Consider the following 27536-nt stretch of genomic DNA (forward strand, 5'->3'; position numbering starts at 1 on the left):
GGGCTTGGCATAGGAGGATATGGGTCCAGTTCCCCACTCACGGGGGGGCCTAGCCCACCTCACAGGGCTGTGGTCAAGACAAATTACCATCTAGATGATGGATAATTACCTTCTACAATGCCTTGAGTTCTTTGGAGGAAGGGAGAAATGCCACTGGGATTGAATAAATACATGTCATGCCTGTTTAGTGGTAGGCCTCCTACTCTATCCCAATGGTGCTGAGCAAACAACAATATTTCAAAAAGTGATATTTAATGTTAAAAAAGGAGAGGATGAGGAGGGCGGTGTGATCGGGTGAGAAGCAAGCAGTGATCTGGGCTGAGAGGCTGAGCTGCTCAGCACACTTTGTGTGCCGCTTCAAGCACCAGTGAGTGAGTTGGGCCAACAGCAAGCAGGATTCAGCCAAGCCTGGTTGTCTTTCCGTTGATACTTTGCAGCTGCCTTGAGTTTCCACTTGGGAAGGAAAGGCCAAGTTGAAGGGAGGACATCTCTCAGCTTTGGTGTGTGCAGAGAACCCTATTCATTTTAACACCTTGTCTCTCTTTCTCTTCCAGCTCCAATGAACCCTCACCTACGTAAGTAGTTGAAAAACCTGTCTCAGTGTTGATTAGAACTCGTTATTACTAAGATAGCCTCAGTGGTGTGCACAGTGCTTTACGGTATAAGCAGAAGGAAATGGCCATCTCCCTTTGCACAGCAGCGGAGCAGACAAGAAGAGAATGACAGGAAAAGAGGAGCAGGAGAGAAGCGAGATTCTCCCAGGATGCAGACAGACAAAGGCCACCCCAGGTCCTTAGACTTCATGTCAGTTGTGGAGGAGACAGGAGTTAGGGCAAGAGTAACTCACCTGAGGCTCTCCAGCTCTTGTTGGACTGCAATGAATTGCAGTTTGGGAAGATGGGAGTTGTGGTCCTGCAACAGCTGGAGAGCCTCAGGTGGGCCATCCCAGAGTTGATCCTGAGGTCTTCATCACACCATTACAGAACTGAATGAATCTCTGTAGGCTAATCCCTCTGGACAAGAAATCCCCCAGAATGGCAAGGAGTGTGGGCAATTACCCTTCCCCTCCCCAGGATTTCTCTAGTTCAATCCTTCCATGTTCTGTTCTTGGCTATTCGCCTGTTCAACATCTGTTTGAAGATATTTGGAGCAGATCTACATGACACATTTGTAAACCACTTCCATGGCCATCACTTCCTTGCAAGGAATCTTGGCATTCCTTGCAAGGAATGCTCTCCTCTCCTCCTTGGAGAGGAGAGGAGAGCTGTTCTTGTGGTAGCAAGCACGACTTGTCCCCTTAGCTAAGCAGGGTCCACCCTGGTTGCATATGAATGGGAGACTTGACATATGATTCCCCTCAGGGGATGGAGCCGCTCTGGGAAGAGCATCTAGGTTCCAGGTTCCCTCCCTGGCAGCATCTCCAAGATAGGGCTGAGAGAGATTCCTGCCTGCAACCTTAGAGAAGCTGTTGGCAGTTTATGAAGACAATACTGAGCTAGATAGACCAATGGTCTGACTCAGTATATGGCAGCTTCCTATGTTCCTAATCTTGGGAACTGTAGCTTGGTGAAGAGGCTGAAAGTTCTCTGCTGGAGTACTCTAGGCAGCCACCTCTCCCAGAACTATCGGTCCCCAGAGAGAGGGAGGGAATGACTAGTCTGCCAGTTTAAGCCTGTCCTGTTGTGCCCTCAGGATTCAGTATCATTGATACACTCCTGATGCCCAGCATTTGTTTTGAAGCATTGATATGCAAATTTAATGTAATATGTTTGCAGACAAAACTTTTTTGCACTTAATGTCACCATTTAGTAATACTGTTCTGAAGGCCATTGTGCTGGAGATCATGGGAGTTGTAGTACAACATCTGGGGTCATCTAGGACCCAAGTTTGAGAACCCATGGTTTAGTGGATTAACTGGTAGGGAAGTGCAAATCGATTCCAAATCAACCTGTTTGGGGTGATTTGTGGTCAAAAAAATATCTCTGGCCAGATTTGGGTACAAAACCGATTTCGGACCTGAAAAATGTGTAGATTCAGACTTGCATTTTGTGGTGATCTCTCTTGCTGTCTCCATTTTGTGTCAGGAAATTTTTTGAAAATCCTGCTCTCCCAAGCTTTAGATTGGTGACTTACAGTGTGCAACAATTGGCTGGCAATTCTCCCCTGGTTCCAGATTGGCTCGTTTCCATTCAAATCTTGTGTTGCCAGGGGTGACTGACTCCGCATTGGCTAGGGGAAGGGTCAAAGAAGGGACAAGGGTGGGAGGAATTCCAAGGCGGGATTTTCAAATGTACATACGGAGGCAGCCAGCCAGCCACCATTCTGTCTAATGGGAGGAGAGAGAGAGAGAGAGAGCCAGAGGAGCTTTGCTTTTCCTTGCCTGCCTGATTCTCTGCTTTTTGTTCCTGCTTTCCTGATTGAGGAAGAGAGGAGAGAATTTTTTTTCACCCTCTTTTTGCTGCCGGGAGAACCACTGCCTGCGCCTGCTGTCTGTGCAAATTGATTTGGGTACAAACGGATTTGTACCCAAATCTACCTCTTTCAGGAGATTTGTGGACAAAACACATCACCCCTGTTCCAGCTGTCCAGATTCAATTTCAGACCCCAAACAAATAGGGGATTATTCGATTCAGGTGCAAATCGAATCAAAAAAAGCAATTCGTGCACATCCCTATTAGCTGGAGAGAGGGAAGCCGCTCCCAGTGCCCTGATGCCCACCAGCCATTTGCCGCTTCCTTCAGTGTTTCTTCCCACATTTATCTATCTGTTTGTTGTGACTGTAGCCAATTTCTTCTGGCTGTTGCCAGTTGCCAAGCTCTTCTAAAAAGACGAATCCCATTTAGAGACTGGGACTTTTGTTAAAGGAAGAGCAATGTTTGATTTTTTTAGTCTGATGATACAGGTTTTAAAAAATAAAATAAAAACCCTCCGAGCGCAAACGCACCCTTTTAAAGTTATGGGAATGGTTTTGAAATGGAAGGTGATATGGGCAAAGAATGGCCCAGTCCATATGTAACAGGAAACTGGAGGACCCTTTGCCTCCAGTTGCCAAATCTGAACACCCTTATCCAGGAAAATGGAGTTTGTGGGGTTAAGCGGCCTGCAGTTGACCTTTGGTCAAAGCAGAGATTCGCCACTGCAGACTCCATTTCTGCCGTCCCAGCATTATGCACAAATTCTGGCAATGCAGTTTAGGCCCCACAGAGCCAAAGTGGAGGGAGGAAGATCCTCCCTCACTCCAGCCCGATTGGCTGTGCAGGCTGTCCTTCTGTGAAGAAGGAAGCCCTCACAGCCAGCTCCCCCACTTCTCTGCAGGCTCCTGACTACATACAGGAGAGCAGGAGGAGCCATTGGACCCGCGGCTCCATGTTATGTATAAACTGGGCCAATTTGTTCAATGTGTTGTACTAATGGAGGGTCCATGCTCTTGCGGGAGGAACCTCAAGCCCCCTCACCAGAGTTTCCTGGTTTCGAGGAGTACGCATAGCTCTTCCTTTGGATGCAGCAAGTCTCAGTTTCAGTTCCTGAGTTCTCCAGTTGAAAGGATCTCTTCTAGCTCTCTCGTCATGAGATTTTGGAGAACTTCTGCCAACTGGAGCAGATCAAGCTGGACTCAATAAGCCAAGGGCCAGACATCATAGCTCTGTCTGTTCACTCTCTCCAGCGGTCACGTGTTCATTTATTTCTTCAGTTTCAAGATTGCTGACAAAGATTACAATAAATATTCAATTATGCAGCAGATCTTTCTACTCACTGCTCCAAGGACAGACCCACTTTCACATGTTACTATGCATTGATTTGTTTACTTATTCATTCATTCATTTCGGAGATTTGTAGCTCACTTTTCAATTTAGCTCCAAGTTCCAAAGAGGCTAACAATAAAACCATAAACACAATTTAAACAGCACAGTGAATAAAGTAACAAAAGTATAAAAGCAGCAGGTTAAGAATTTACCACAATTCAAAAGCGTGCAACAGATTAAAATGTATTTATTTTTTTTGAGTGTACACATAACAGTGGGACACGAGTGCAACAAACAGATGTTTGAAAATACGCAGGTCAGGATGGGGGACACTCCTCTGCAGCTCCCTCCGGAGAGTGTTTTCAGTGGAAAACCCAGATTGCATAATATGTGGAACAGCCCAGAATCGAATAGCTCCAGTTCAGGAACAAAATGCCTCAGGGGGCCTTTCTGTGTGCATCATGTGCAGTGCTCTGTCATGGCAGCTGACCAGGAAGAGACCACGGATGGCACCACTGCAAAGTGTTGAGGGCAGGGGGGCAATGAGCCCGAAGGGGGCAGGCAATGCAAATTCTGGGGAGGGCACGTATGGTGTGTAAAAGCAGCTGATTTTACAGGCACTCCTCCCCAGGGTGGGAGGAAATACCCAAGGCCATGCTACAAGTCAAAGATGGCCATGTTTGGGAAGCAAGAGCTCCATTCTCCTGGAGGCCTACCAGATCATAGAGGCCTGTTCATCTAAAACAGGCCTGCACAACCAGTGTGCCCCGCCCCCAAGCCAAATGCATGCCACACACCCCACTTGTATAGGCTCTATACGTCTCTCATTTTTTGCTGCCTGCCTGGGACTGGCAAAAGGGAGGAGTGGGGTTCTCAGTAGTAGTAGTTGCCACTTAGCTGGTGGGCTGCCTTTGGCTTGGTGGGTCACAAGTTTCCTGTCCTGAGCAGGGGGTTGGGTGAAGTCCCCTCCCAAGTCCCTTCCAGCTCAACCAATTCTGGGTTGTGCAAGCTTGCAATAAAAGTGATGAGGCATCAGGGGAGGCTTAAGGCACTGTGCCTCCCACCCTGTTCCTCCACTGCCCCCTCTGGCCCCACACTTCTCCCCTGCAAGGCAAGCAAGACTCTACGTGTGCCCCACAGGAGGCAAAGATGTAGCAGGGCAAAGGAGCCAGTGGCTGGAGAATGAGGGCATCCTCTCCCATTTCCTTGGAGCTTCTAAGGAGCAAGCAGGATCTGCAGTCATGGGCTAGCTACCGTGGTGCTTCATGAAGCTTCCCCTGATGCATATCAGCCTCGATTTGGACAGTAGTGAAGTGTAATGGCAGCTCCAAGGGAAAGCTCTGTTAGAGGTTACTGACCACTGAATTCTGTGTCCCCAGAATGGGGGCGAGTGGAGATATGATCATGGTGGTCTGCATGCACCCTGGATGAGAAGGGCTAAAAAGTATTACACCATAGATTTTTTTTTAGTTAGTTAGTTATGCTTGTACACAGCCCCAAACATACGTCTACAGCAACATAAAAAAAATAAGCAAAAATTAAAACATTAAAACAATTTAAAACCACAGTACTGTTAAAAAGCTTGGGTGAATAAATGCATCTTTAAAAGACTTTTCAAAAGCTGTGAGAGATGGGGAGGCTCTTCTCTGTGAGAGATGGGGAGGCTCTTATGGGGAGTGCATCCAGAGTCTTGGGGCGGCAACAGAGAAGGCCAGTCCCTACATGGCCACTGGATTTGCTGGTGGCAAGAGCAGACGTGCCTCTCCGGATGATCTCAGTAGCTGGTGAGGCTCCTGGCAAAGAAGACATTGAGCCCAAGAATACCTTGGGCTTAAGCTGTTTAGGACTTTATGGGTTATATATTGACCTCATGACTCATGTGAATGTGATGTCAATCTGTTGGCAGGAGAATTCCACTGTAGCTTTGAAGATGGCAACATTTGTTTATTCACCCAAGATGAAAAGGACAACTTTGACTGGACAAGACAAAACATTATCAACCGAGACACAAAGTACACCCCAAACACAGGACCCAGCACCGACTGGTCTGGCTCAAAGGAAGGTAAAAGCAACCACGGCTGGCCTTCGCAGTGAAAGAGTTGGGGGTACAAATTGGGCACAGTTGGGCTTGGTTTCCAGAAGGCCCCTCGTCCAGCAGTATTCACTGTGGGCAGACAGAAAAGTATGGGGCTCTTCCTTGGCAGAACTAGCTTCTTCTGTGTGAAACCCAGCCGCTGACAAGGATGGCGGGATGTTAGGCGGCTGATTTGGATTTCAGGGTTCTAGCTGCCATGGGCTCCAGCAAGCACAGAAAGAAGGGTGGCCTTGGCTTGAAGTGTGGTGGCATCTCAGTGGTCCACCTTTTCTTTCTTCTCCTTCTTCTAGGATTCTTCATGTACATCGAAGCATCCAGTCCCAGGAAAGAAGGAGACCGAGCCAGACTGATCAGCCCAGTTTTCAGCATCCCCCCAAAAAACCCATACGGAGCCACTAATACTGTGTATTGCTTCAGTTTCTACTACAACATGTATGGGCAGCACATAGGTGAGCAGAATCCACACTTCAGTCGTTTGCACTGCTACTGACCACCTTGAGTCCCATGATGGAAGAAAGGCAGGGTCTCCATTGAAATAATAAACCTTAGGCTTGTTCCCACCAGCTGTCACCACACACCGTTGACGCTCTCCCCAGCTACCCTCACTCAACGCTGGCACGCACATGGCCTCCACACGTGCATGGTGGCCATTTGCGTGGTCTGTGAACATGCTGACCACACAAATGGCCACCGTGCATGTGCAGAGGCCATGTTTGTGCTGGCATCATGCGAGAGCAACTGGGGAGAGCGCCACCGGCACACGATGATAGCTGGGGGGAGCGTTGGCAATACAGGAAGTGGCAGAAAGCAGCAGAGGAGCAGGTATGTACCTGCTCTCCTCCATTTTAAAGGTGCCAGGGATGTGCTGCAAATCACACTTTGAATCACAGTTCGTGCACATCCCTGCCAGGAGTGTGATCATCGGAAAAACAAGGGTGCCCAGATTCCATTCCCAGCTTTTGAACAAGGTAGGAGGAGAAACTGAACTACCCAGCTGGGGCTTATGCTCATTGCCTCCTACCTTGGCTTTTACTCAGACCAAAATGACTGAAAATCAAGAGCACCCACAGCTGGGTAGGATGCTTGCCCTACCCAGTCAACAGTCGTGTAAACAAGCCTAGTATCAAATGTTCTGCAGGCAATGGAGAAGATGACTCTCACCCTACCTTTGAATCTTGCTCAGGACCAGAATAGATGGGCTAACATGCTGGCTAAATTTCTCAGTGGAAGGCCTAAGGAAATTCTGTAGTCCTTTAGAGTAACCCTAGATTAATACTATTAAGTAATTTAGTTTGGATGTCAACCTTTGTTCAGCTTTCCATGTTTGCTTGGGTTTTTTGTAAACTGCATTAGGGTGTGATCTGGATTGGGGCCATGTGTGAAGGAAGGAAGGTCTCCCCCCACCAGGGTTCTGTGATTGCATTTGAGCAATCACAGCTGCTGCTCACATTAACAATAAAATAGAGAAGGCCAAGCAAAGTATTTAAAGTAATGTCTATTTTGGCCATCAGTTCCACATTTCCAGGGCCCAATATAGGGGCATGCACTGAGAAGAGCCTAACACATTTTGCCACTGGTCTTCTCCATGTCAACATCTAGCTTCATCTCCAGAGAAAATTCTCATTTTGAGAGGTTAGTGAGTAGGAAGTGTGGGCTAAACATATGCCTGAGGAATGCCCACTTTTGATCATACTTATAGAATAAAATAGCCTTCTAATCAACTGTTATCCTGCACTTCTGAGTAGCTTGAATGTTCATAAACATTCCATAACCCTTCTGCAGCTGAGCCAACAATGGCCGAAATTTCAGTCACCAGTAGTCAAAGCTCTTGCAGCCAAGAGGTATGAACGTTTGAAAGATTGTAGCTTGTTTTATGTCTACTGTGCTTACATCACTTTGGGAATAAACTGGCCAACCCAACGTCCCCCGTCCCCCCCACACATCTATATATAAAGCAGCTACATAGGAACACAGGAAGCTGCTTTAGACCAAGACAGACTATTGGTCCATCTAGCTCAGGATTGTCTACACCAGGGATTCTCAACGCTGGGTCCTCAGATGTTATTGGACTTCAACTCCATATTTCCTAGCCCCAGTGGCCTTTGGCTGGGGATTGTGGGAGTTGAAGTCCAAAAACATCTGGGGACCCAACGTTGAGAATCCCTGGTCTACACTACCTGGAAGCAGCTCTCCAGATGTTCAGGCAGGAGTCTTTCCCAGCCTTACCCGGGATTGAAACTGGGACTTTCTGCATGCCAAGCAGATGCTCTGCCACAGAGCCACAGCCCTATGCCCCAGCAGAGAGCAGCATTTCCTAGTCCTCTCCCTATAAAAGTTTAACTTGAGGTGAAGGCGGGCCTGAGACGTTCTGCAGGCAAACATGGGATCTTTCCACTGAGCTCCAGGCCTTTCTCCTTTGCAGGAGACTTACTGTGATCACTCCCAGCTGCTGTGTTGACCCCAAGCTAACCCTTAACTAGGAGTCTCAGCACAGTGCATATCATCCAGGGCTGCTGTGCCTGATCCAGACCCACCCCGGGAGGAAGAAGCACCCACATTGTCAAGAAATCCAAGTATTTCCCTCCACCGAATGCAGGAGGCGAGCCGCCTTAGAAAACGGACATGCCACAAGTATCACACTTGCCGTATTCACTTTGCTAAGAATGTTCTTTGGGGATTTTATAATTTAATTTTTTCTAAAAGATAATCCTTCAAGCGGAGAGGTTCTGTGTAACAAACCACAGTAAAGCTTTATCCCTCACTATTTATAACACTTCCAGGTCTTCACACTCTGCTAAGCTCTAAGCTACACTGCCAGGTTGACAACTTACAGACACTTCCTTGCCTCCTCTCTATTGTATCGCCCGCGATGATCGCAAAAGTGGGCTGATTGTGCCCTGCTTACCTTTACCATCTGCATGCCAAGACCATGTGATTGCCCTGCGATACCGTCTCTCATAGCTCCCTGGTCTCTGGGTGGATTCACAGCAGCCAAGGCAGTGACTGAGCATGTCCTGAGGTGTCCAGAAGGATCTATCCAGGAAGCAGGCAGGATCTATCCATTTCTTTGAACAAAAATATAACTACCAGCCCAGATTTCCTACTCACAGCCGGTAGACCTCTGAGTGCCAGATACGGTGGCTTCACAGACATCAGGGAATGGAGATCTCTATCACAAGCCCACCCACCCAACCCGGCCCAACATGGGCTGTTTTTGTTGGACAAACAAGCACAGAAGGTTCCGTACAAATGTTCTACATGTAGTTTGATCCTCAGAACAGAGAGCACTGAGTTGGATGGGCCATTGCTCTTCTTATGTCCACATGGAGATAGCATCAGAATCCTCATGTGAGCCGTTGTCACAATGGAAGCTCCCTTTTGTCAGGCTTCAGGGCTGTTTCGCAGGTGAAGATTTGGTGGAAATATGCATGGAGCCTGAAACCGCCCTGAGCAATTTTTGGAAGGGCGGTATAGAAATCGAATGAATGAATGAATATAGACTATGACATGCAAAGTGCATATGGATCTATTTTACAGGTTATAGGAAGTTGTTACTGCCTGTCTGGGGATGGGGCCAGAGTCTGCCCCTGGCAGCATCCCCAGGTAGCACTGGGAAAGACTCCTGCCTGGAACCCTGGAGAGTTGCTGCCAGTCAGTGCAGACAATACAGAACCAGATGGACCAAGAGTCTGACTCAGGAGGAGCAGGGGCAGATTAAGCTTTTTGCCACCTGCAGGCAGCCCAAGATTTGCTGCCCAACCCAAGATAGCTCGAGGGGGTCGACGGGTATACTTGTAAAAGAGAATCTGGCAAGGATTCCCCTTTACAAGTAAAGAGCTTGGCAGGGGTGGGGAGTTAAATCTTGTTCCCATGTGCAGAGAACTCCGAAATGGACCAAAAACTGCCTAGGCTGTCTTTTGGGAGCCAGGTGGGCCCATGGGAGGAGCACTCGCCACCACCCCCATCGCACTGCCCCCATCCTGCCAACATATTTATTTTATTTATTGTTAGATTTATATACTGCCTTTCATTAAAAACAATCGCAAGGCGGTTTACAAAAGTTAAAACACATAATAAAAATAAATTAAAAGTATTTAGCTAAAATATAAAACAATCTGATATTAAAATATATAATATACAAATACAAATACACTATACATGGATAAAAACATGCAGAAACAGCAATAAATCATGTAAAGGCCTGGATAAAAAGCCAAGTTTTAACAAGCTTTCTAAAAACTGTAATGGAGTATGAGGAGTGAATGGCCACTGGGAGAGCATTGCAGAGTCCGGGGGCAGCAACAGAGAAGGCCCTGTCCCAAGTGCACAACAACCCAGCCTCCCTCATTGTTGGCACCCAGAGCAGAGCCCCCTCAGATGCTCTTGTCAAGCAGGCAGAAACCCTTGGGAGCAGGCCGTCCCTCAGGTATCCCGGGCCCAAACCGTTAAGGGCTTTAAAGGTCAAAACTAGCACCTTGAATTGGACCCGGAAACACACTGGTAATCAGTGCAGCTCTTTCAAAATAGGTGTGATGTGATCACACCGAGCAGCTCCAGACAGAACCCTAGCTGCTGCATTTTGTACAAGCTGCAGTTTCCAGATATTCTTCAAGGGCAGCCCCACGTAGAGTGCATTGCAGTAATCCAGCCGTGACATGACTAAGGCATGGATAACCGTGGCCAGATCTGCCTTCTCGAGAAAGGGACGCAACTGGCGCACCAGCCGAAGCCGTGCAAAGGCACCCCTGGCCACCGCCTCCACCTGAGCTTCCAAAAGCAGAGCCGGGTCCAGTAGTACCCCCAAGCTGCGTACTTGCTCCTTCAAGGGGAGTGCAACCCCATCCAGAACAGGTAAAATCTCCTCATCTCGATTGGCTCTCCTACTGACCAACAGTACCTCCGTCTTATCCAGATTCGATTTCAGTTTATTAGCCCAAATCCAACCCATCATGGCCTCCAGCCCCCGATTCAGGACATCCACCGCCTCCCTAGGATCAGATGACAAGGAGAGATAGAGCTGAGTGTCATCTGCATATTGCTGACAACTCAGTCCAAGTCTCCGGACGACCTCTCCCAGCGGCGTCATGTAGATGTTAAACAGCATGGGGGACAAAATCGAACCCTGCGGGACCCCACAAGCCAATAGCCATGGGGCCAAGCAGTAGTCCCCCAGAACCACCTTCTGGACCCTTCCCCCAAGAAAGGAACGGAGCCACTCCAACACAGTACCTCCAATTCCCATACTCAAGAGGCGGTCCAGAAGGATACCATGATCGATGGTATCGAATGCCGCTGAGAGGTCCAGCAGAACCAACAGGGACGCACTCCCTCTGTCTAGCTCCCGGTGAAGGTCATCCACTAGAGCGACCAAGGCAGTTTCAGTCCCATATCCAGGGCAGAAGCCAGATTTAAAAGGGTCCAGATAATCCATATCATCCAAGACCCTCTGCAGCTGGGACGCCACCACACACTCTATCACCTTGCCCAAAAAGGGAAGATTAGACACAGGTCTATAGTTGTCTAGGTTGGAGGGATCAAGGGAGGGCTTTTTTAATAGTGGTCTTACCACCGCCTCCTTGAGGCACGATGGCATCCTGCCCTCCCTTAATGGAGCATTAACGATCACCTCCAGCCATCTGCCTGTCCACTCCCTGGCAGCTTTTATTAGCCATGAAGGACAATAGTCAAAGGCACACGATGTCGCCCGCACACTGCCCAGGATCTTGTCCACATCCTCAGGCCACACCAACCGAAAAGAATCCAACACAACTGGACCAGATGGTACCAAAGGCACATCTGCCGGAACTGCCAAAACTCTGGAGTCCAGGTCAGCACGGATGCAAGCGACTTTATCCGCAAAGTGGCAAGCAAACTGATCACAATGAGCTGTAGATGACTCCTCCCCCATTACCTGGGGGGCTGTGTGGAGCAATGTTTTTACCACACGAAACAGCTCTGTTTGCCTGCACTGAGCAGACGCAATGGAGGCGGAGAAAAAACATTTCTTCGCCTCCCCCACCGCCATGGAGTAGCCCTAAAATGGGCTCTAGCCCGTGTTCGATCTGATTCGGCATGACTCTTCCTCCAGCGTCATTCTAGCCGTCGTCCAAGTTGTTTCATCGCCCTAATATCGATGCAATCCAAGCCCTTTCAATGCACACCACTCCCAAAATTTGCCACCCCTCAAAATTTGCCACCGTAGGCAAGTGCCTATATTGCCTATGCGTTAATCCGCCCCTGCTCAGGAGATGGCAGCTTCCTAAGGGATGGGGCCATAGCTCAGAGGTAGAACATCTGCCTGGCATTCAGAAGGCCCAGGTTTACTCCCTGGCAGCATCTCCAGGTAGCGCTGGGAAAGACTTATGCCTGAAACCTTCGAGAGCCACTGCCAGTCAGTGCCCAGTATTTTTAAACATCATTTTAGTTTTTATTGATTGTGTTATTGATTATTGTGCTATTAATTATTCTTTTTGAAAGTTGTGAGTGGCTTCTTGTAGAATGGGAAGGTGGGATATAAATGTTTTAATTAATACAGGGGGACTGATCCACTGTATTGTCAACATGTGCAGATTTTTGACACAGAAGTGATTATCTGTATAGGCAATTACTGCATTTGAAACACTGGCCAGAATTAAGCCAATGTTAAAGCAATTTTGCTTTAGTTCCTAAGAATTTATAGTTGCAATTATATTTTATTTTAGTGGATATGATTTTTTTCATGAAGCCTTGTTAAATTGCCCTGAGTCCTCCAGATGAAGCAAGGATAAAAATAGAAGACAATATGAAAATGTATTTACTTCCTGTTAATTGGAACTGTATGTGCCAGAGGAAGGGGCTGCTAATTTATAATCCAGAGAGATTAGACCAAAGATTGCAGCAGCATGGCAGAATTGGGGATGTACTTGAAAAATATGTAAGATGCTTAAAGAATCAGGATGTCCAGGTTAATGAATCAAAGCAGTAAGAAAGAAGAAATAAAGAAGGCAATTATGCCAAGGAACAGCGGCTAAGCTCTGCAGGCTGATCATGTGATGATTTATATGCCTACATTCACACAAAGCATTTTTTCCCTAAGTGCTACTCCAGAAGATGTGTGGCCCCTGATTAATCAGGGGTCATATCAGAATCATCTTCCTTTTGGAACACAGGACCATAGGAAGCTACCTTCTGCATAGTCAAACCATTGGTCCATCTAGTTCAATATTGTCTTCACAGACTGGCAGCAGCTTCTCCAAGGCTGCAGACAGGACTCTCTCTCAGCCCTGTCATGGAGATGCTGCCAGGGAAGGAACTTGGAACCTTCTGCATGCAAGCAGGCAGGGGCTCTTCCCAGAGCAGCCCCTCCTCTAATGGGAATATCTTACAGAGATCACCCATGAAAGGGCAAGATTAGAACCAGGACTCCATGGCTCTGTGCTGAGCTGACCCATGTGGTGAGCCCCTAAGGCTAGGGGTTGCTACAGGCCCCCCTGGTATTGGAGAGGCTCTTCCAACCCAGGCTGGCCACCAGCTCCCCCTCCAAAGGGAAGAGTCACAAGGCGGGGACCTTGCCCAGAGGAGGAGCTCTGTGGTAGCAAGCATGACTTGCCCCCTTAGCTAAGCAGGGTCTGCCCTGGTTGCATAGGAATGGGAGACTAGAAGTGTGAGCAGCACTGTTAGATATTCCCCTCAGGGGATGGAGCCGCTCTGGGAAGAGCAGAAGGTTCCAAGTTCCCTCCCTGGCAGCATCTCCAAGATAGGCCTGGGAGAGATTCCTGCCTGCATTCTTGGAGAGGCCACTGCCAGTCTGTGTAGACAACACTGAGCTAGATAGACCAATGGTCTAACTCAGTATATGGCGGCTTCCTGTGTTCCTAACATTGATTGGTAGCAGCTCTCCATGCTGCCAGAAAGGAGTTTTCTTCCCCAATCCTACCCAGAGTTGAACCTGGGACCTTCTGCATGTACAGAAGCTGCTCTGCCTCTGAGCAACAGCTTCTCCTCGGGAAGGAGGGGAAGAGGTTTCCCAAAGGAGGGGCTCACATGGAGCAGAGCTTCAGCTGACGGCCTGCAAAAGTCAGCAGGTTCGCATGAGAGAAGGCGGCCCTCAAGTTAATCCAAGTGCCAAACCACTGAGAGAAAAATAAATCCATAGAATGACAGTGGAGCCTTTTTGCCAAGGAAGAACTTATTGGGAGAAATCCAAAGTGCACGAAACAAATTCCCCAGCGAGACAACCCTATTAGGGTGCTCAAGCGAAGGTTTCAACGCTTGACTTGACTGACTTTGTGACTTTGGCGAGAAGTGCTTCTCTAACCCCAGTGAAGTTTGAAAGGGCTTATCCACTGAACACGCGTCTGCTCCGAAACGCCTTTCATTTCCACTTCTAATAAGGAACAGAGTTTTCATGCATATGGATGTTGCCAAGCGGCTCCATTTGATCTCAGCAAAGAGCTTAACGGGACTTAAAGCACTGGAATGGGCGGATGAGCACTTGTAAAATAAGAGACAGGCTCCAACCAAAACCCTTTCCCCAAACTCAGCAGGAAGCTTTTGTGTGAGACGTGCCCATTGAGCTCCCGGAGCTCCAGACCCTCCTCCTGCTCAATTCTTCCTAATTTAATGGTCTCCGAAATCCCTCGGCTGAATCCCGGCTGAAAGATTTGCAATGAGGTGAAATCCCAGGCAAGAGCAAAAGAGAGAGGCTGCCGGGCAGCTGAGCCCTAAAATGTAGCGGCTGATAGAAGGATTTCACAAGTCAGCGACACGATGGGGCCCCCAGTTTCAACCCAGCCCGTCATTTAATCACCTGGAAACGGGCGGGAGAGAACCAGGAGGCGGGGCCAGTCGGCTAACTTGAGGGCTTGTGAGGGGCGGGGGAAGCAAGAACCTGGGCACAGAGACATCCTTTCCTTGTATTCTTATTATCAGCATCTCTGCTTGCAACATCCAAACCACGCTTGGGCACACTTTTAGGGCCCTTTCTCTGGCCACAGAGAGACGAATGAAGTCACAAATTAGAGACACGGCCTCTTGTGCGTAGACCCATCACTCAGTATGGAGCCTTAGGTTCAGCCCCTGGTCTCTTCAGGTAGCAGGGTCTGAGAAGGACACTTGCCTGGAAGATGGAAGAGCTCTTGCAAGTGAGAGCAAGCTAGATGGACAACCATTCCTGAAAGGCAGCTTGCCAGCCATTTCTGATCTGATCCTGGAAAACACCGTTGCAGAGGAACTCTCACTGCTTAGGGTATTCTAAGGTAGGGGTTCCCAACAGGGGGATGCAAGTAACCCTAAGGGTACTTGAAGAGCTCCCAGGGGGTACTCAGAGCCCTCCTGCCCCCCCCCAGTAGACATGCTATTTGTTCTCCATCTAAGGATCTTGAAGCCCATGTGTCCTGCTGTTGCAGGGGCAGGAGGAGGGTGAAGTCCCTCCTCTTTTGCTCCTGATTGGCTGGCCACGTGCTGAAGCTCAGCATGCCCCTCCCCTCGGTCTGACTGTCAGGCTCCAGAAAATCAGCACTGAGTACTTCCATTGACATCAATAGGACAAGTAAGCTTGCCCCATCATATGGGGTACCTAAGATGAAGGTTTCTGACAGAAGGGGCACACTTGTTTAAAAGCTTCTAAGAGAGGGAAGGAGAGAACAAAACCATCAATCAATTAAGGGTAACAGGGAGAAATGATTGTTAATCCATATATCAAGAGGTCAGGGAGAAGGGACCAGGATCCATGCTTGGTAGGGTCCTGGGCAGCTGGTCAACAACTAGCACACTTGGATAGCTTGAGGAGTCTAGCAAAGGGGGCAGGTTCAAGATGAGCCGCTTATCTGAGAAGACCCTTGCCCACCTGCCCAAACCCCTGCCCCCCGGAACCACCTCTGCATTTCTGCTTTGGATCTCAGGTTTCACTTTCCCTCTCGTAGCAAGCTCCTAATCTGTTTCTCTTCTGTTTTCTTTAAAGGAACTTTGAATGTTTACCTGCGGCTAAAAAGTCAGCCTGCAATAGAAAACCCCTTCTGGTCTTCGAGCGGTAACAAAGGACAACATTGGTTCCAGGCCCGTGTTAATATACACCCAAACACTTCATTCCAGGTAAGAACAGATGGGCTCCATTAGAGAGGGGCAAAAAGAAATCTGTAGTGCCGTGGCAAGTCAGAGAGTCACCACCAGAAAAGGTTGCTTGTTCCTTTATGTAATTGTTCTGTCACCTTCTCTGCACCAGTGATGTGCATGTCATCGACATCCTCAGCAAAAATGACACTAATGCACAGCAACTAAATCATCAAAAATCTTAAAAACAAAGCTCAGAGCAGCAAGAAAAACCAGATCTTAAGGCCTTCCAAACAATCATCTGAGGGAGGGAGGAGCCCCAACCCGCACATATTTATTTATTTATTTATTGTATTTTTATTTTTACATTTATTTTTACATATGAGCAGAGCCTACCTTAGGTACTACGTGCTCACCCCCAAAAGATCAGGAAGGTACGCATTCCAGTATGGAGAAAATGGAGCTGGGTCCTCCAGGTTATCCAACAATGGATTGTGCTCACAGTAGAGAGGCAGCCCCTCAGTACAGCAGCAACTCTCCTCTGACAGCCCCTCTAACTATAGAATTCTATGATAAAGATGGCTGCTGGCTGCCCGCAAATGCTTTTCAGCCTCAATCTCTACACACAAGCAGCAGACTGAGGTACGGGGGCTTTGTTCCCTCTCCTACCTTGGTAAAGACCTGAGTGAGGCCACCCAGACGTGGATAGGTCAGAGACAGTCCCCTGGGTTCTCATAGTCTACTTTCTCCAACCTTTCTTTTCCTGATCATGTGTATGACCTCACGGTCTTATTGCTTTTGCTGTTGTTAACAATATTTATATATCACTTTCCAGCCAAAACAGAAAGAAATTAGATTCACTCATTAGATATTCAGACAGGTAGAAAGAGAGCAATGTTCACTTGGTGCCAAAAGGAAAGTGAAGTGGTGGCAAAGTGAGTCTCCCTCCAGTGTGGGACCCAGCCTCAGGAAGGTCCAGCTCCCTGTCTCGTTTTACAAAAGATGGATTGGGCAGTAAGGTCACCGCTTCAGACCTTACTAGACAGGAAGCAGCATGTGGGAGAATGCATTCTTTTAGGTATGCAGGAGCTAGTATTGTAAAGGTAAGCAGTAGCCCTTTGAATATGAATTTGTCCAGCTCATAATGCCCAAATGTATTTCAAATGCGACATCCTTTCTCTGAGAAATCCTTTTCCACCTCGGAATGTAAGGTGGGATTTTGCGTGTGCACACTCCATGAGTTTTCAGCTGCTGCTCCAAGTTTAGTCTCAGTTCTCATCAGACAGAGCTGTGGAACATCTTCCAAAGGCTGATTTTTAAGATGTCTTTTTATTCCCCCCCCCCCCATATTTTAATACAACATTTATATACTGCTTTTCAACAAAAAGTCCCCACAGCCGTTTACATAGATATAAACAAAGAACTAGAATGGCTCCCTGTCCCCAAAGGGCTCACAATAAAAAAAGAAAAGGAACCTAAGAGAGACACCAGCCACAGCCACTGGAGGGATGCTGTGCTGGGGATGGAGAGGGCCAGTTGCTCTCCCCCTGCTCAATAGAAGAGAACCACCACTTTAGAAAGGTGCCTCTTGGCTCACTTACAGTAGCTCCTTTGCTCCTTGCTCTTCTTGCACAGGGCAAGGCCCAGGGAAGCTCCCAAGCAAGCCTTGGGAGAAAGGGAACGGTGCAATGCGCCCAAACTCCCCAGTCCAGGTAAGCGAGTGCAGAGGCAGGTAGCCATTCCATCCTTTCAGCAAGCCTCACCCCCACTGGCTACGTCAACACAGACAGTTGAGAGAGAATCCTCAAGAAAGAGATGAGTTCTTTCCCAAACACTCACTGGGGAAGCTCATAATTACCCAGCCCACTTGCGCTGAGGGGCGTTTGCCCGCCATTTCAAACGATGGTCTATGATCGCTTTGCCTAGCCACAAAAGGGAGGAAAGGAAAGCAAGAGGAAGTGTCCAGCGATGCACCTGGCCCCTCTGGCTGCCTTGAAAATAAGTCTGGCATGCATTTTATGGTGGCTACCTCGGCTGTGCTGTCTTTTCCTCTGAATGCTGAGAATGGAGGAGACCCAGGTCACCAACCATGAGACCACCACCACAAATAGCTGAGAGTGCTTGGGTACACACTTACCGTCTCTGCTTGCATCCAAATTGTTTTGGAAAGTTGACCTCTCTTCTGTGGACCTGACAGAATCCCCAAACTTTCTCTTAGCCTTCTGACACTGAATTTAAAAAAAACAACATCTGAAGGATCGAGCAGAGTCCCAGAAGCGTTTAGGGCATTAGTGGGTAGGAACTCAAGAGGAGAGGGGAAATGTCTACTTATTAATAGAATACAGGGAATACAGTAGAAGAATTTTTTCCCCACACAGCACATAATAAATTTATTGCACTAGCTGCCCCAAGAAGTGTTGGCACCTTGTTTTTTTTTTGTTCTAAAAGCAGTGACACAAATTCATGGAGGATAGGTCTATTAGTAATGCTAGGCATGGAACTTCTGTGTTTAGGGGCAGTATACCTGAATACCAGTTACAAGGGAGCCGCAGTCGGAGAGGCTCCGCTTTGCCTACATGTTCTGCTTGTGGATTTCCCAGAGGCATGTGGTTGATCACTGTTGGAAAAAGGATGCTGGACTAGATGGGCCTTGGATTGGATCTACAAGGGCTCCTTCTGTGTTTATGGGCTAGTTCAAGGGTTCCCAGCCTTTGGTACTCCAGATGTTGCTGAACTAAAGCTCCCATCACCGCTAGCCACAATGTATTGTAGCTGGGGATGACGGGAGTTGTAGTTCAGCAACATCTGGAGTACCACAGCTTGCGAACCCCTGGGCTAGTTTATGGGATTCATGTGAACCCCTCTGGATTGTGCCCAATAGAGCACACCACCATTTCCAAGAGAGAGAGACACCTCTGCACATATCTGGATGCATCTTTGGTGTCTTCTGCTTTTGCATCACGACTGCCACCTGGGACTTTTACGCACAGCAGGTTTAACCGCTAATGTACAGGGAAGCTTTACTGCGAACACAAAGTTGTCCCCCAAAACTAACCCAAAGAGTGGATTTTTTTTACCCTGGATATAAATTGGGCTACACTCTAACGTGCAGTGAAAACCCCAAATTGTGTGTGAACTGCTCCCTGATAACTTGCAGGGACTTTGGGGTAAATCTAGCCGATATGTGAACGCTCCCCCTCCATTCCGGAGGAGATGAGAGTTAAAGGGCTTCAAAAGCCCCGCCTAGAAAGCTTCCTGCAAAACTAAACAAGGTTCCTTCACCTTCGGACAAGAATAGCAGGACAATTTGCTCCCATATTTGCAATAGTCACTCAATTTCCCCATTTGCTTCTGGTGCTGTTTGCTTTCCTCTGAGTGCGCGTGTGTTTTTCCTTCCTTTTTTTAAAGCATAAAACAAATTTAGGGCCATGAAAATACCGAACAAATAAAGCAAGATAAATGTCAGCACAGCTGGGACTTTAAATTACTTTTTTAGCAGCTCCTGCTCCAACCAAACTTTATTTTGCATTTAAGAGCCTAAATGGGAAAGACGTAAACCTCCTAGTTAATTTTAAGGAGAGTGAATCAGAGTGAATCTCTGTCTGCAGTAAATGTGATTGCTCTGACACAGAAATTAAAGCTTTTTATAGGTTAATTCGTACACTGAAGTGCATTCTGGATTTATTTTATGCCTTCCTGGCCCACATATCATCGACCAAGGATTTTTCATCTGAAGAGAGGATTATGAATGCTTTACAGCAGTCCCTGGTGCAAAATGGCCAGCAAAAGCAGGAATAAATCCTAGCAAGAACATTTCCTACCATGAAATGTCTTCAATATTTTTATCATTGATTTAGAGGAAGGGGAGGAGGAAATCCATATCAGATTTGAAGATCACAAAACTGGGAAGAATCGCTCACACAGAAGACAGGAGTAACATTCAAAATTGCCTCAATAAAATGGAAATTTGAGCTGAAACTCACAAAACAAAATTCAACAGGAACAAATGCAAAGTTTTGCACTTAGGTGGGGGAATATCAAAGGCACTTGTTTAGGATGGGGTTACCTGGCTAGGGAGTACTACATATAAAAAGAATCTCAAGCTTGCCGTCCGTCACAAGTGACACATGAGTCAGCAGTGTGATGCCGCTGCAAAAAAGGCTAACATGATTTTAGGCTGCATTAATAGTTTCCAAGAAGTAATAGTCCTACTTTATTCTGCACTATTTGGACCTTATCTGGAGTTTTGTGCCCAGTTCTTGGCACTGCGGGAAGAAGGAGGAGGAGGAGGACGACAACAACAACAACAACAACATGCTCTGTTCTCTACAGATGGAAAGAGATGTAGTCTTTGCTCAGAGGAAATACAATTAAAAACAGCCACACATTCTGCAAAGATCTGATTGCCCCTGGAAATTCCTTCTAAGAATGCAATATTGGTTTGTCCCCTTTTTAGACGGACCTTCCTGGCTGCCACAGTGAATCCTTCCTCCTCCCGTCCGAAGATTGTTAACACAGGTTACCATACCCACACACCTCTAAATTCTACACTCCCCCACTTCCTGCCTGCCACTATACACTGAGGTTATTTTCATGACCAGGAGAGCTGTACCCTGAGTAAGGCTTGTTGTGAGAACCGCCGGGATTTGTCCCGATCCCGGCAAGCTTTGTCCGGGTAGCCCTGCTTGTGAACCTGGGTTAAAGGTGAAGTAGGAGGATGCCCGCATTAGGGATGGGCCCGGACCGGTCCGGAGGCCATTCTAAAGGCCTCCGGAACGGTCCGGAACGGTCTGGACCTGGGCGGTCCAGTTCGGGTGGGTGGGGGGCTTTAAGAGCGGGTGGAGGATTTACTTACCCCTCCCGCCTCTTTCTCATTCTGGCGCCGTAAGTTTCGTAGTAATTGGGGCAGCAGGATACCTCCCTGCCGCCCCTTCCCCGCCGCTGCTCTGCAAACCTCCCCGAAGTCCTTTGCGCACACGCACGTCACAGAGACGTGAAGCGTGCGCACGATGTGTGCGCACGCAAAGGACTTCTGGGAGTTTTGCAGAGCAGCAGCGGGGAAGGGGTGGCAGGGAGGTATCCTGCCGCCCCAATTACTACTAAACCTACGGCGCCAGAACAGGAAAGAGGCGGGAGGGGTAAGTAAACCCTCCACCCGCTCTTAAAGCCCCCCACCCACCCCAGTGCCGGACCACAGTTTGGCGGTTCCGTGTACACTCCTAGCCTGCATGCCTCCTTCTCCACTCCCTGGTGGTGTGGATGCTCGGGCGGCCTGCAGGCCAAGCGTCAACAGAGCCGGGTGGCTAGAGCATGGAATCCCCCAATGCACCGCGCTCCTCATGCAATGCATTGTGGGATTCAGGAGGACTCCCTCCTCTGGCTCCCGGCTTTGCTGATCGCTGCTGGGCTCCTCGTGTGCCACGGTGAGCAGCAGAGCCCTCCGTCTGAGAGTGATCGTGTGCTGTGAGGTAGGTAGGAGCCTGCCTTCCTCCCAGCCCTGCCCAACCCCAGGTAAGTCGGCCATGTATTCGACCTCGTTATCTCTGCCCCAGCCCAAGGCTAGTTTAGGTGTCTGAAGCGGGATGTCCTGCACCCCTGAAATTCATCACAAGCATAGCTTGTCTTTGAGTGGTCTTGGAGAGCACCTTAGCCTCACTACGCCTTCGTCCATTTTCAGCTTGCTATACTTTGGGGACACACCGTTGCAATTTCAGGACTTGACCGAACGAGCAAATCAGTGAGGCTCAAATCAAATGTTCTAGTGTTTATCAGTAATTCATGTAGTTCAGGAGGCATTGCTGTAAAAAAACAACAACAAACACTAGAGAAGGCTGAAGTCCCCCACAAGCTTTCCCCCACAGATCTCCACAAATAGCTCAACTTATTCCACAGCCAATCAAGAACCACATCAGAACCTGCCCTGCTCCTGATGCCATCATTGGGAGAGCCAGGGAGTCAGACCCTCCTTTCTCCCTTCAGCCCGCAAGTCTCTTCCCTTTCATCCCCCGCAGCAGATGGGAAGGAGGTCTCTCTCTCCCTCACTCTCCCCACCCAGACACCAGGAGCTCTGGGACACCGAAGTTCTCCCTCTCTGCTTTCATTCAGCCAAAAGAAGCCCAGTATCAAGCCCTCCATTCTTCTCCACTGCTCTTCCTTCCATCACCTCCAGGCTTTTAGCAGCCACTGTTTCCCTGGCCTGTGGCCAACACTTCCCTGCTTCCTCTGAGCAGCTGGACTCAGCTAGCCTGCCTGCACAGGCCTCCTCCTTACTCTCCTGCTCCTGCCTCCCAGACCACAGCCTCTCTTAGCCTTAGGCTTGAAAGCAGATCATGTCTGCAGGATTGGGTGCAAGAAGCTGGCAGCTGAAGGAGTTCAGCTGCGTGACGATCATGGACATTGGTGCAGACTGAATAGAGTACTTCTGAGGGAAGCAGAAATTGGCAACCAAAAAAAAATTCTTCCCTGCACACATATGCACATGCAGCCGGCAGCACTGCTGAAGCAGGAATGCAGCTACTGCATGAATCCTTTGGCTGTATACATGATATTGGTATTATGCCCAAGTGGTTAATTTGCATGAGAATGTAAGCAAAAGCTTGCTGGATCTGAACATGAATCCATCTCATCCCGCATCTTGTTAAATGGCTTTAAAAGGGGCTTAGACAAATTCATGAAGGACAGGTCTATCAATAGCTACTAGTCTGGTGGCTGTGGGCCACCTCCAGCCTCAGAAGCAAGATGCCTCTAAATCCCAGTTGCAGGGGAGCAACAGCAGGAGAGCGGGTATGGCCTCACTTCTTGCCTGTGGGTTTCCCAGAGGCATCTGGTGGGCCCCAGGGTGAAACAGGATGCTGAACTAGACAGGCCTTGGGCCTGATCCAGCAGGGTTGTTCTTATTTTCTTATGTCCATTTCCCAAAGCCCTCGATGGCTCCCCAAAATATGTCCCTGAGGGCTGCACTAACCTCAGGGACATGATTTGGGAGTTCACGGGAGTTCTGCTTCAGAGGGAAGGAAAGGTCAAAGAACATCAACCCTATGTGTGCACTATCACCAGCACTTCATTATCTGGAATGTTGGCCGGTACACTGTAAGAAAGAGATACTCGCTTTTCTGTGTCCTGGATTCGTAGTCAGTGGAGATTGCAGAATCCAGCCTCTCTCAGGACAGAATTTTGATACAGAATCCTCCTCCTTCTCCTCCTGCACACAGTGCAGGATTGCACATTGGCACACAGTGCACATGTCCTGACATTTTAGTTCATTAAGGCAAATCACTTGCAGCTGCTGACCTTTGCTTATATTGATTCTGCTGAGGCAGAACGAACAGAGAAAGTTACTAGTTACAGTGAATTCCACAGACTGAGTGATGCCGATGAACAGAGACACCTTGTCCAGGGACCCCAGATTATCCCTGGGACACCTTAAAGGCTCATTGTTCCATTCTTGGCAAGAACTTTAGTTGCAAAGGGCTTTCTTTGTCAGATGCATGAAGCAGAGGAAGAACATGCCCAGAGAAGGTGTTTCGCTGGAGATCACAAGTTCCTGACAGTTCATGCTAACATTGAGTTAGTACAGGGGTTCTCAACCCTGGGTCCCCAGATGCTATTGGACTTCAACTTCCACCATCCCCAACACAATGGCCAAAGGCCAACCTCAAAGGAGTTGTAGTCCAACAACATCTGGGAACCCAAGGTTGAGAACCCCTGAAATTAGTAATTTCAAATATTCTCCACTGGGATCTGTGCTGCTTGTGGGTGTTCTTCCCCATGGGGAGTATGAGATGGCTTTACATCACTGGGCTCTTGCACCTTCAGTCTTGGCTTGCATCAGGATTATATGGATCTGCATGGAGAATCAGAACAGGCATCTGGTGGCAACTCAGAGGTGGGCCTTCTCTGTAGCTGATCCTGGGCAGGAATGCACTCCCGGCAGAAATCCGTAATCAGTATGGAATGCACTCAGCCCTTCGGGTTTCTTAAAGGAGTCTGGTCCTTTTCTTCATCTCTTCTGTTGATCATATGGAATGCACTCCCGGCAGAAATCCGTAATATGAGTTCATTATTGTCTTTCAGGAGAGCCCTTAAAACCTATCTGATTGGCCTGGCCTTCCAGGGTTTATAAACTACTGTAAACTGTTTTAAATGGTTGCCCTGGTTTTCCAGGGTTTTTAGCTGTTTGAATGTTTAAATTGGTTTTATTCTTTTATAGTTTTGATTTTAATTAACTGGTTCTAATTGTTTTTAATCTGTTGTAAACCGCCCTGAGCCAATCCATCAATAAAATCTGTGGGTATCCAAAGCCAGCAAGAAGGATGGTACAAGTATCCATGGATAGAAGGTGAAGATTTTGATTATCCCCACCCAGTAGTGTGCTTCAGAATAAATGGACCAAGACAGCCCTTTGGGTTTCTTAAAGGAGTCTGGTCCTTTTCTTCATCTCTTCTATTGATCTATTGATATTGATCTTCATCTCTTCTATTGATCTTAGCAAGTAGCTTTTCGGCTGAGGTAGTTGTCTGTAAGCAAGCACAGACCTCCATCCTTGAATCTCAAGGACAATCAGGACATCCTTGTCTTTGGGCTGTCAAAGACTAGCCCAGGAGCTTTTTGCTTTGATTCCCAAGTCCCAGAAGATCCAAAGTTCTCTTGGTCTTATGAGCAGTGGCCAGAATTGTGCCACAAATTGGAGGCTTGGTAACTGCCTTCCACCTCCAGACAGTTGGGTAACTCCCAATGGGATTAAACATGGTCCAATTGACTCTGCAGCTCTAAGTTAATTTGTCTATTAGCACTCAGCCATTCCTTTTTCCATTTTATTGAATCTTCCTCAAAACGTAACCAATTTAAAGTGAAAGACATCTCATCTCAGTTAACAGAAAGCATTTTGAGAGCAGCACGAATGCCATCCTTGCATCGCCTAATTCCTTCCATCTCCATGAAAAGGCTTTTGAAGCTAGCTGCAGGATACATTTTCTGGTGGGCTAAATGGCTGAAGAGTTCTGGTAACCTAATTAAACCAGCCTCACCGGAGTTCCATCAGTGTCAGGAAAAGGAACAAGTGGAGATCTCATTTTCCAGTACAATCGTTGTTACTGCTAAATGTGGACATTGCTGCCTAGTAAGGCAAATACCTTGCTGTAGGCAGTGGAACTGAACACCAGGACTAGGAAGCAACTGCAAAGTGTATAAAGTTAAGAACATAAGAACAGCCCGGCTGGATCAAGCCCAAGAATGCCCATCTAGTCCAGCATCCTGTTTCACACAGTGGCCCACCAGATGCCTCTGGAAGCCACAGGCAGGAGTTGAGGGCAAGCCCTCTCTCCTGCTGTGACTCCCCTGCAACTAGTACTCAGAGGCATCCTGCCTTTGAGACTGGAGGTGGCCTATAGCCCTCCGACTAGTAGCCATTGATAGACCTCTCCTCCATGAAGTTATCCAAACCCCTCTTCAAGCCATCCAGGTTATTAGCTGTCACCACATCCTGTGGCAGAGAATTCCACAAGTTGATTATGTGTTGTATGAAAAGGTACCTCCATTTGTTGGTCCTAGGTATCCTGGCAATCAATTTCATGGGATGACACCTTGTTGTGCCTTTGAGTCGGCGTTGACTCCTGGTGACCACAGAGCCATATGGTTTACTTTGGTAGAATACAGCTTTACCATTGCCGTCTCCCGCACAGTGTGAGATGATGCCTTTCCACACCTTCCTATATCGCTGCTGCCCAATGACACCTTAACCATCCTTTGCCCAATCAGAGTGCACAAAAGTGTATCGTTGTTTGCTGCTTAACTTCTAGGGGAGACACACTATGCCTCTGTTTCTTGCTTCCTCCAGACAGCACAGGCTTGGCTCCTCTCAGGCCCCTGGGTTTCCGTCTCCCACTCCCAACACTCCTGCTTTTGTTATTCCCAGTTACCGGGACAGCCTCCCTTCTCTCCACTGGAAAAAGCTCCCCGCAGTAGAATTACAACACACAACATAGCATTAATGGGAGGAGAGCTGCGCTTGTGGTAGCAAGCATGACATGTCCCCTTAGCTAAGCAGGGTCAGCCTTGGTTGCATCTGAATGGGAGACTTGATGTGTGAGCCCTGTAAGATATTCCCCTCAGGGGATGGAGCTACTCTGGGAAGACCATCTAGGTTCCAAGTTCCCTCCCTGGCAGCATCTCCAATATAGGGCTGAGAGAGATTCCTGCCTGCAACCTGGGAGAAGCCGCTGCCAGTCTGTGAAGACAATACTGAGCTAGATGGACCAATGGTCTGATGTCAGCTTCTGATGTTCCTATGTTCATTAAAACATCAAGTAAAAACACATAATACATGAAATCACAACACAAGCGGTGGGGGGGGGGAGGATACAAAATACAGAACTTTTTTTTTAACTTCATAAAAATCCATTTTACAAAGCAAATTTGAAAATCAAAATTTAAAAGGCCTGAGTCAACAAAAAGGTCATTGGCATCAGCAGTGGCCAGTGTGGGCCCCGCTGGGGGTGGGTGGTGGTGGCAAGAGGCACCTTTAAGTGTTAATTAACAGGTCCTGACCTCTGCTACCGCCGCACCTGAATGCTGCTTTGGAGCAGCAGCGCACTGCCCAGCACCTCCCTGTGGCGGGGATCACCTCCGCCATTCAGCTGCATTCCAGTGCACTGGTAGCGGAGGTGAGCACCTATTAATCCACACTTCAGGGTGCCTCTTGCTACCCCCACCTCCCCACGCCAGCTGTGCCCACACCAGCAGCTACTGCCTGTGATGAAGCCAGGCAAACCTCACTGGGGAGGCTATTCCATCAATGGGGTGCAACCACCAAAAAGGCCCTCTCCCTGGTAGCCACCCGCCTCACCTCGTTTGGGCACTTGGAGCAGGTCCTCTGAAGAAGGTCTTAAGGTCCGAGTTGGGCCATATGGGGCAAGGCTCTCTCACAGGTCACCCAGCCCCAAGCCATTTAAGCTTTCAAGGATGAAAACAGCACTTTGAATTGGGCCCGGAAATGGACTGGGAGCCAGTGCAGCTGACAAAGCACTGGCACAATATGATCAAACTGCCCACTCCCAGTTAATAATCTTGCAGCCCTGTTTTGTACCAGCTGCAGTTTCTGGACTGCTTTCAGAGGCAGCCCAACAGACAACGCATTACAGTGATCTAAGTTAGAGGTTACCAGAGCTTGAGTAACTGTGGCCAAGCTATCTCGGTCCAGGTGAGGCTGCAGTTGGCATCTCAGCCAAAACTGATAAACAGCCCTGTGAGCCACAGAGGCCACTTCAGCCTCTAGAGACAATGCTGGATCAACGAGCACCCCCAGGCTGCAGACCTGGTCCTTCAGGGGGAGTGGAACCCCATCTAGAACAGGCTGAACATCATCCACCCAGGCAGAAGAACCACCGAGCAACAGTAGTTCTGTCTTGTCTGGATTGAGTCTCAACATGTCCACCCTCATCCAGCCCATTGCTACCACTAGACCAGCTTTCCTCCTATGATCAGCAATAGCCTGGCACTATGCAACACACCAAGTCAATAAAGTTCCACACACCTAACCACATCCCTACTAATATGTCAAGATTTGTCTACCTATTTTGTGCAAACAGTATTTAGAATTTAGGAGCTTCCGCTGTAAGCAGGAAGCAACTATTTTTGCATGATACATTGTTACTCTTGTGCTGTTAGCTACC

The 27536-nt window shown here is 48.2% G+C and overlaps 1 protein-coding gene across 2 annotated transcripts in view; it reads left to right on the plus strand.

The window, feature by feature from the left end:
• Positions 1 to 27536, plus strand: part of MDGA2 (MAM domain containing glycosylphosphatidylinositol anchor 2) — a 528709-nt gene that overhangs the window by 496296 nt on the left and 4877 nt on the right. For both annotated transcript variants that reach the window (XM_053283953.1, XM_053283954.1), the window contains exons 12-15: positions 555 to 575; positions 5650 to 5805; positions 6129 to 6287; positions 15779 to 15909. In XM_053283953.1, coding sequence (XP_053139928.1) covers positions 555 to 575; positions 5650 to 5805; positions 6129 to 6287; positions 15779 to 15909 — 467 coding nt within the window. The remainder of the gene's footprint in view (positions 1 to 554; positions 576 to 5649; positions 5806 to 6128; positions 6288 to 15778; positions 15910 to 27536) is intronic.

The sequence above is a fragment of the Hemicordylus capensis genome, chromosome 1 (assembly GCF_027244095.1).
Source record: "Hemicordylus capensis ecotype Gifberg chromosome 1, rHemCap1.1.pri, whole genome shotgun sequence".
Classification (NCBI taxonomy): domain Eukaryota; kingdom Metazoa; phylum Chordata; class Lepidosauria; order Squamata; family Cordylidae; genus Hemicordylus; species Hemicordylus capensis.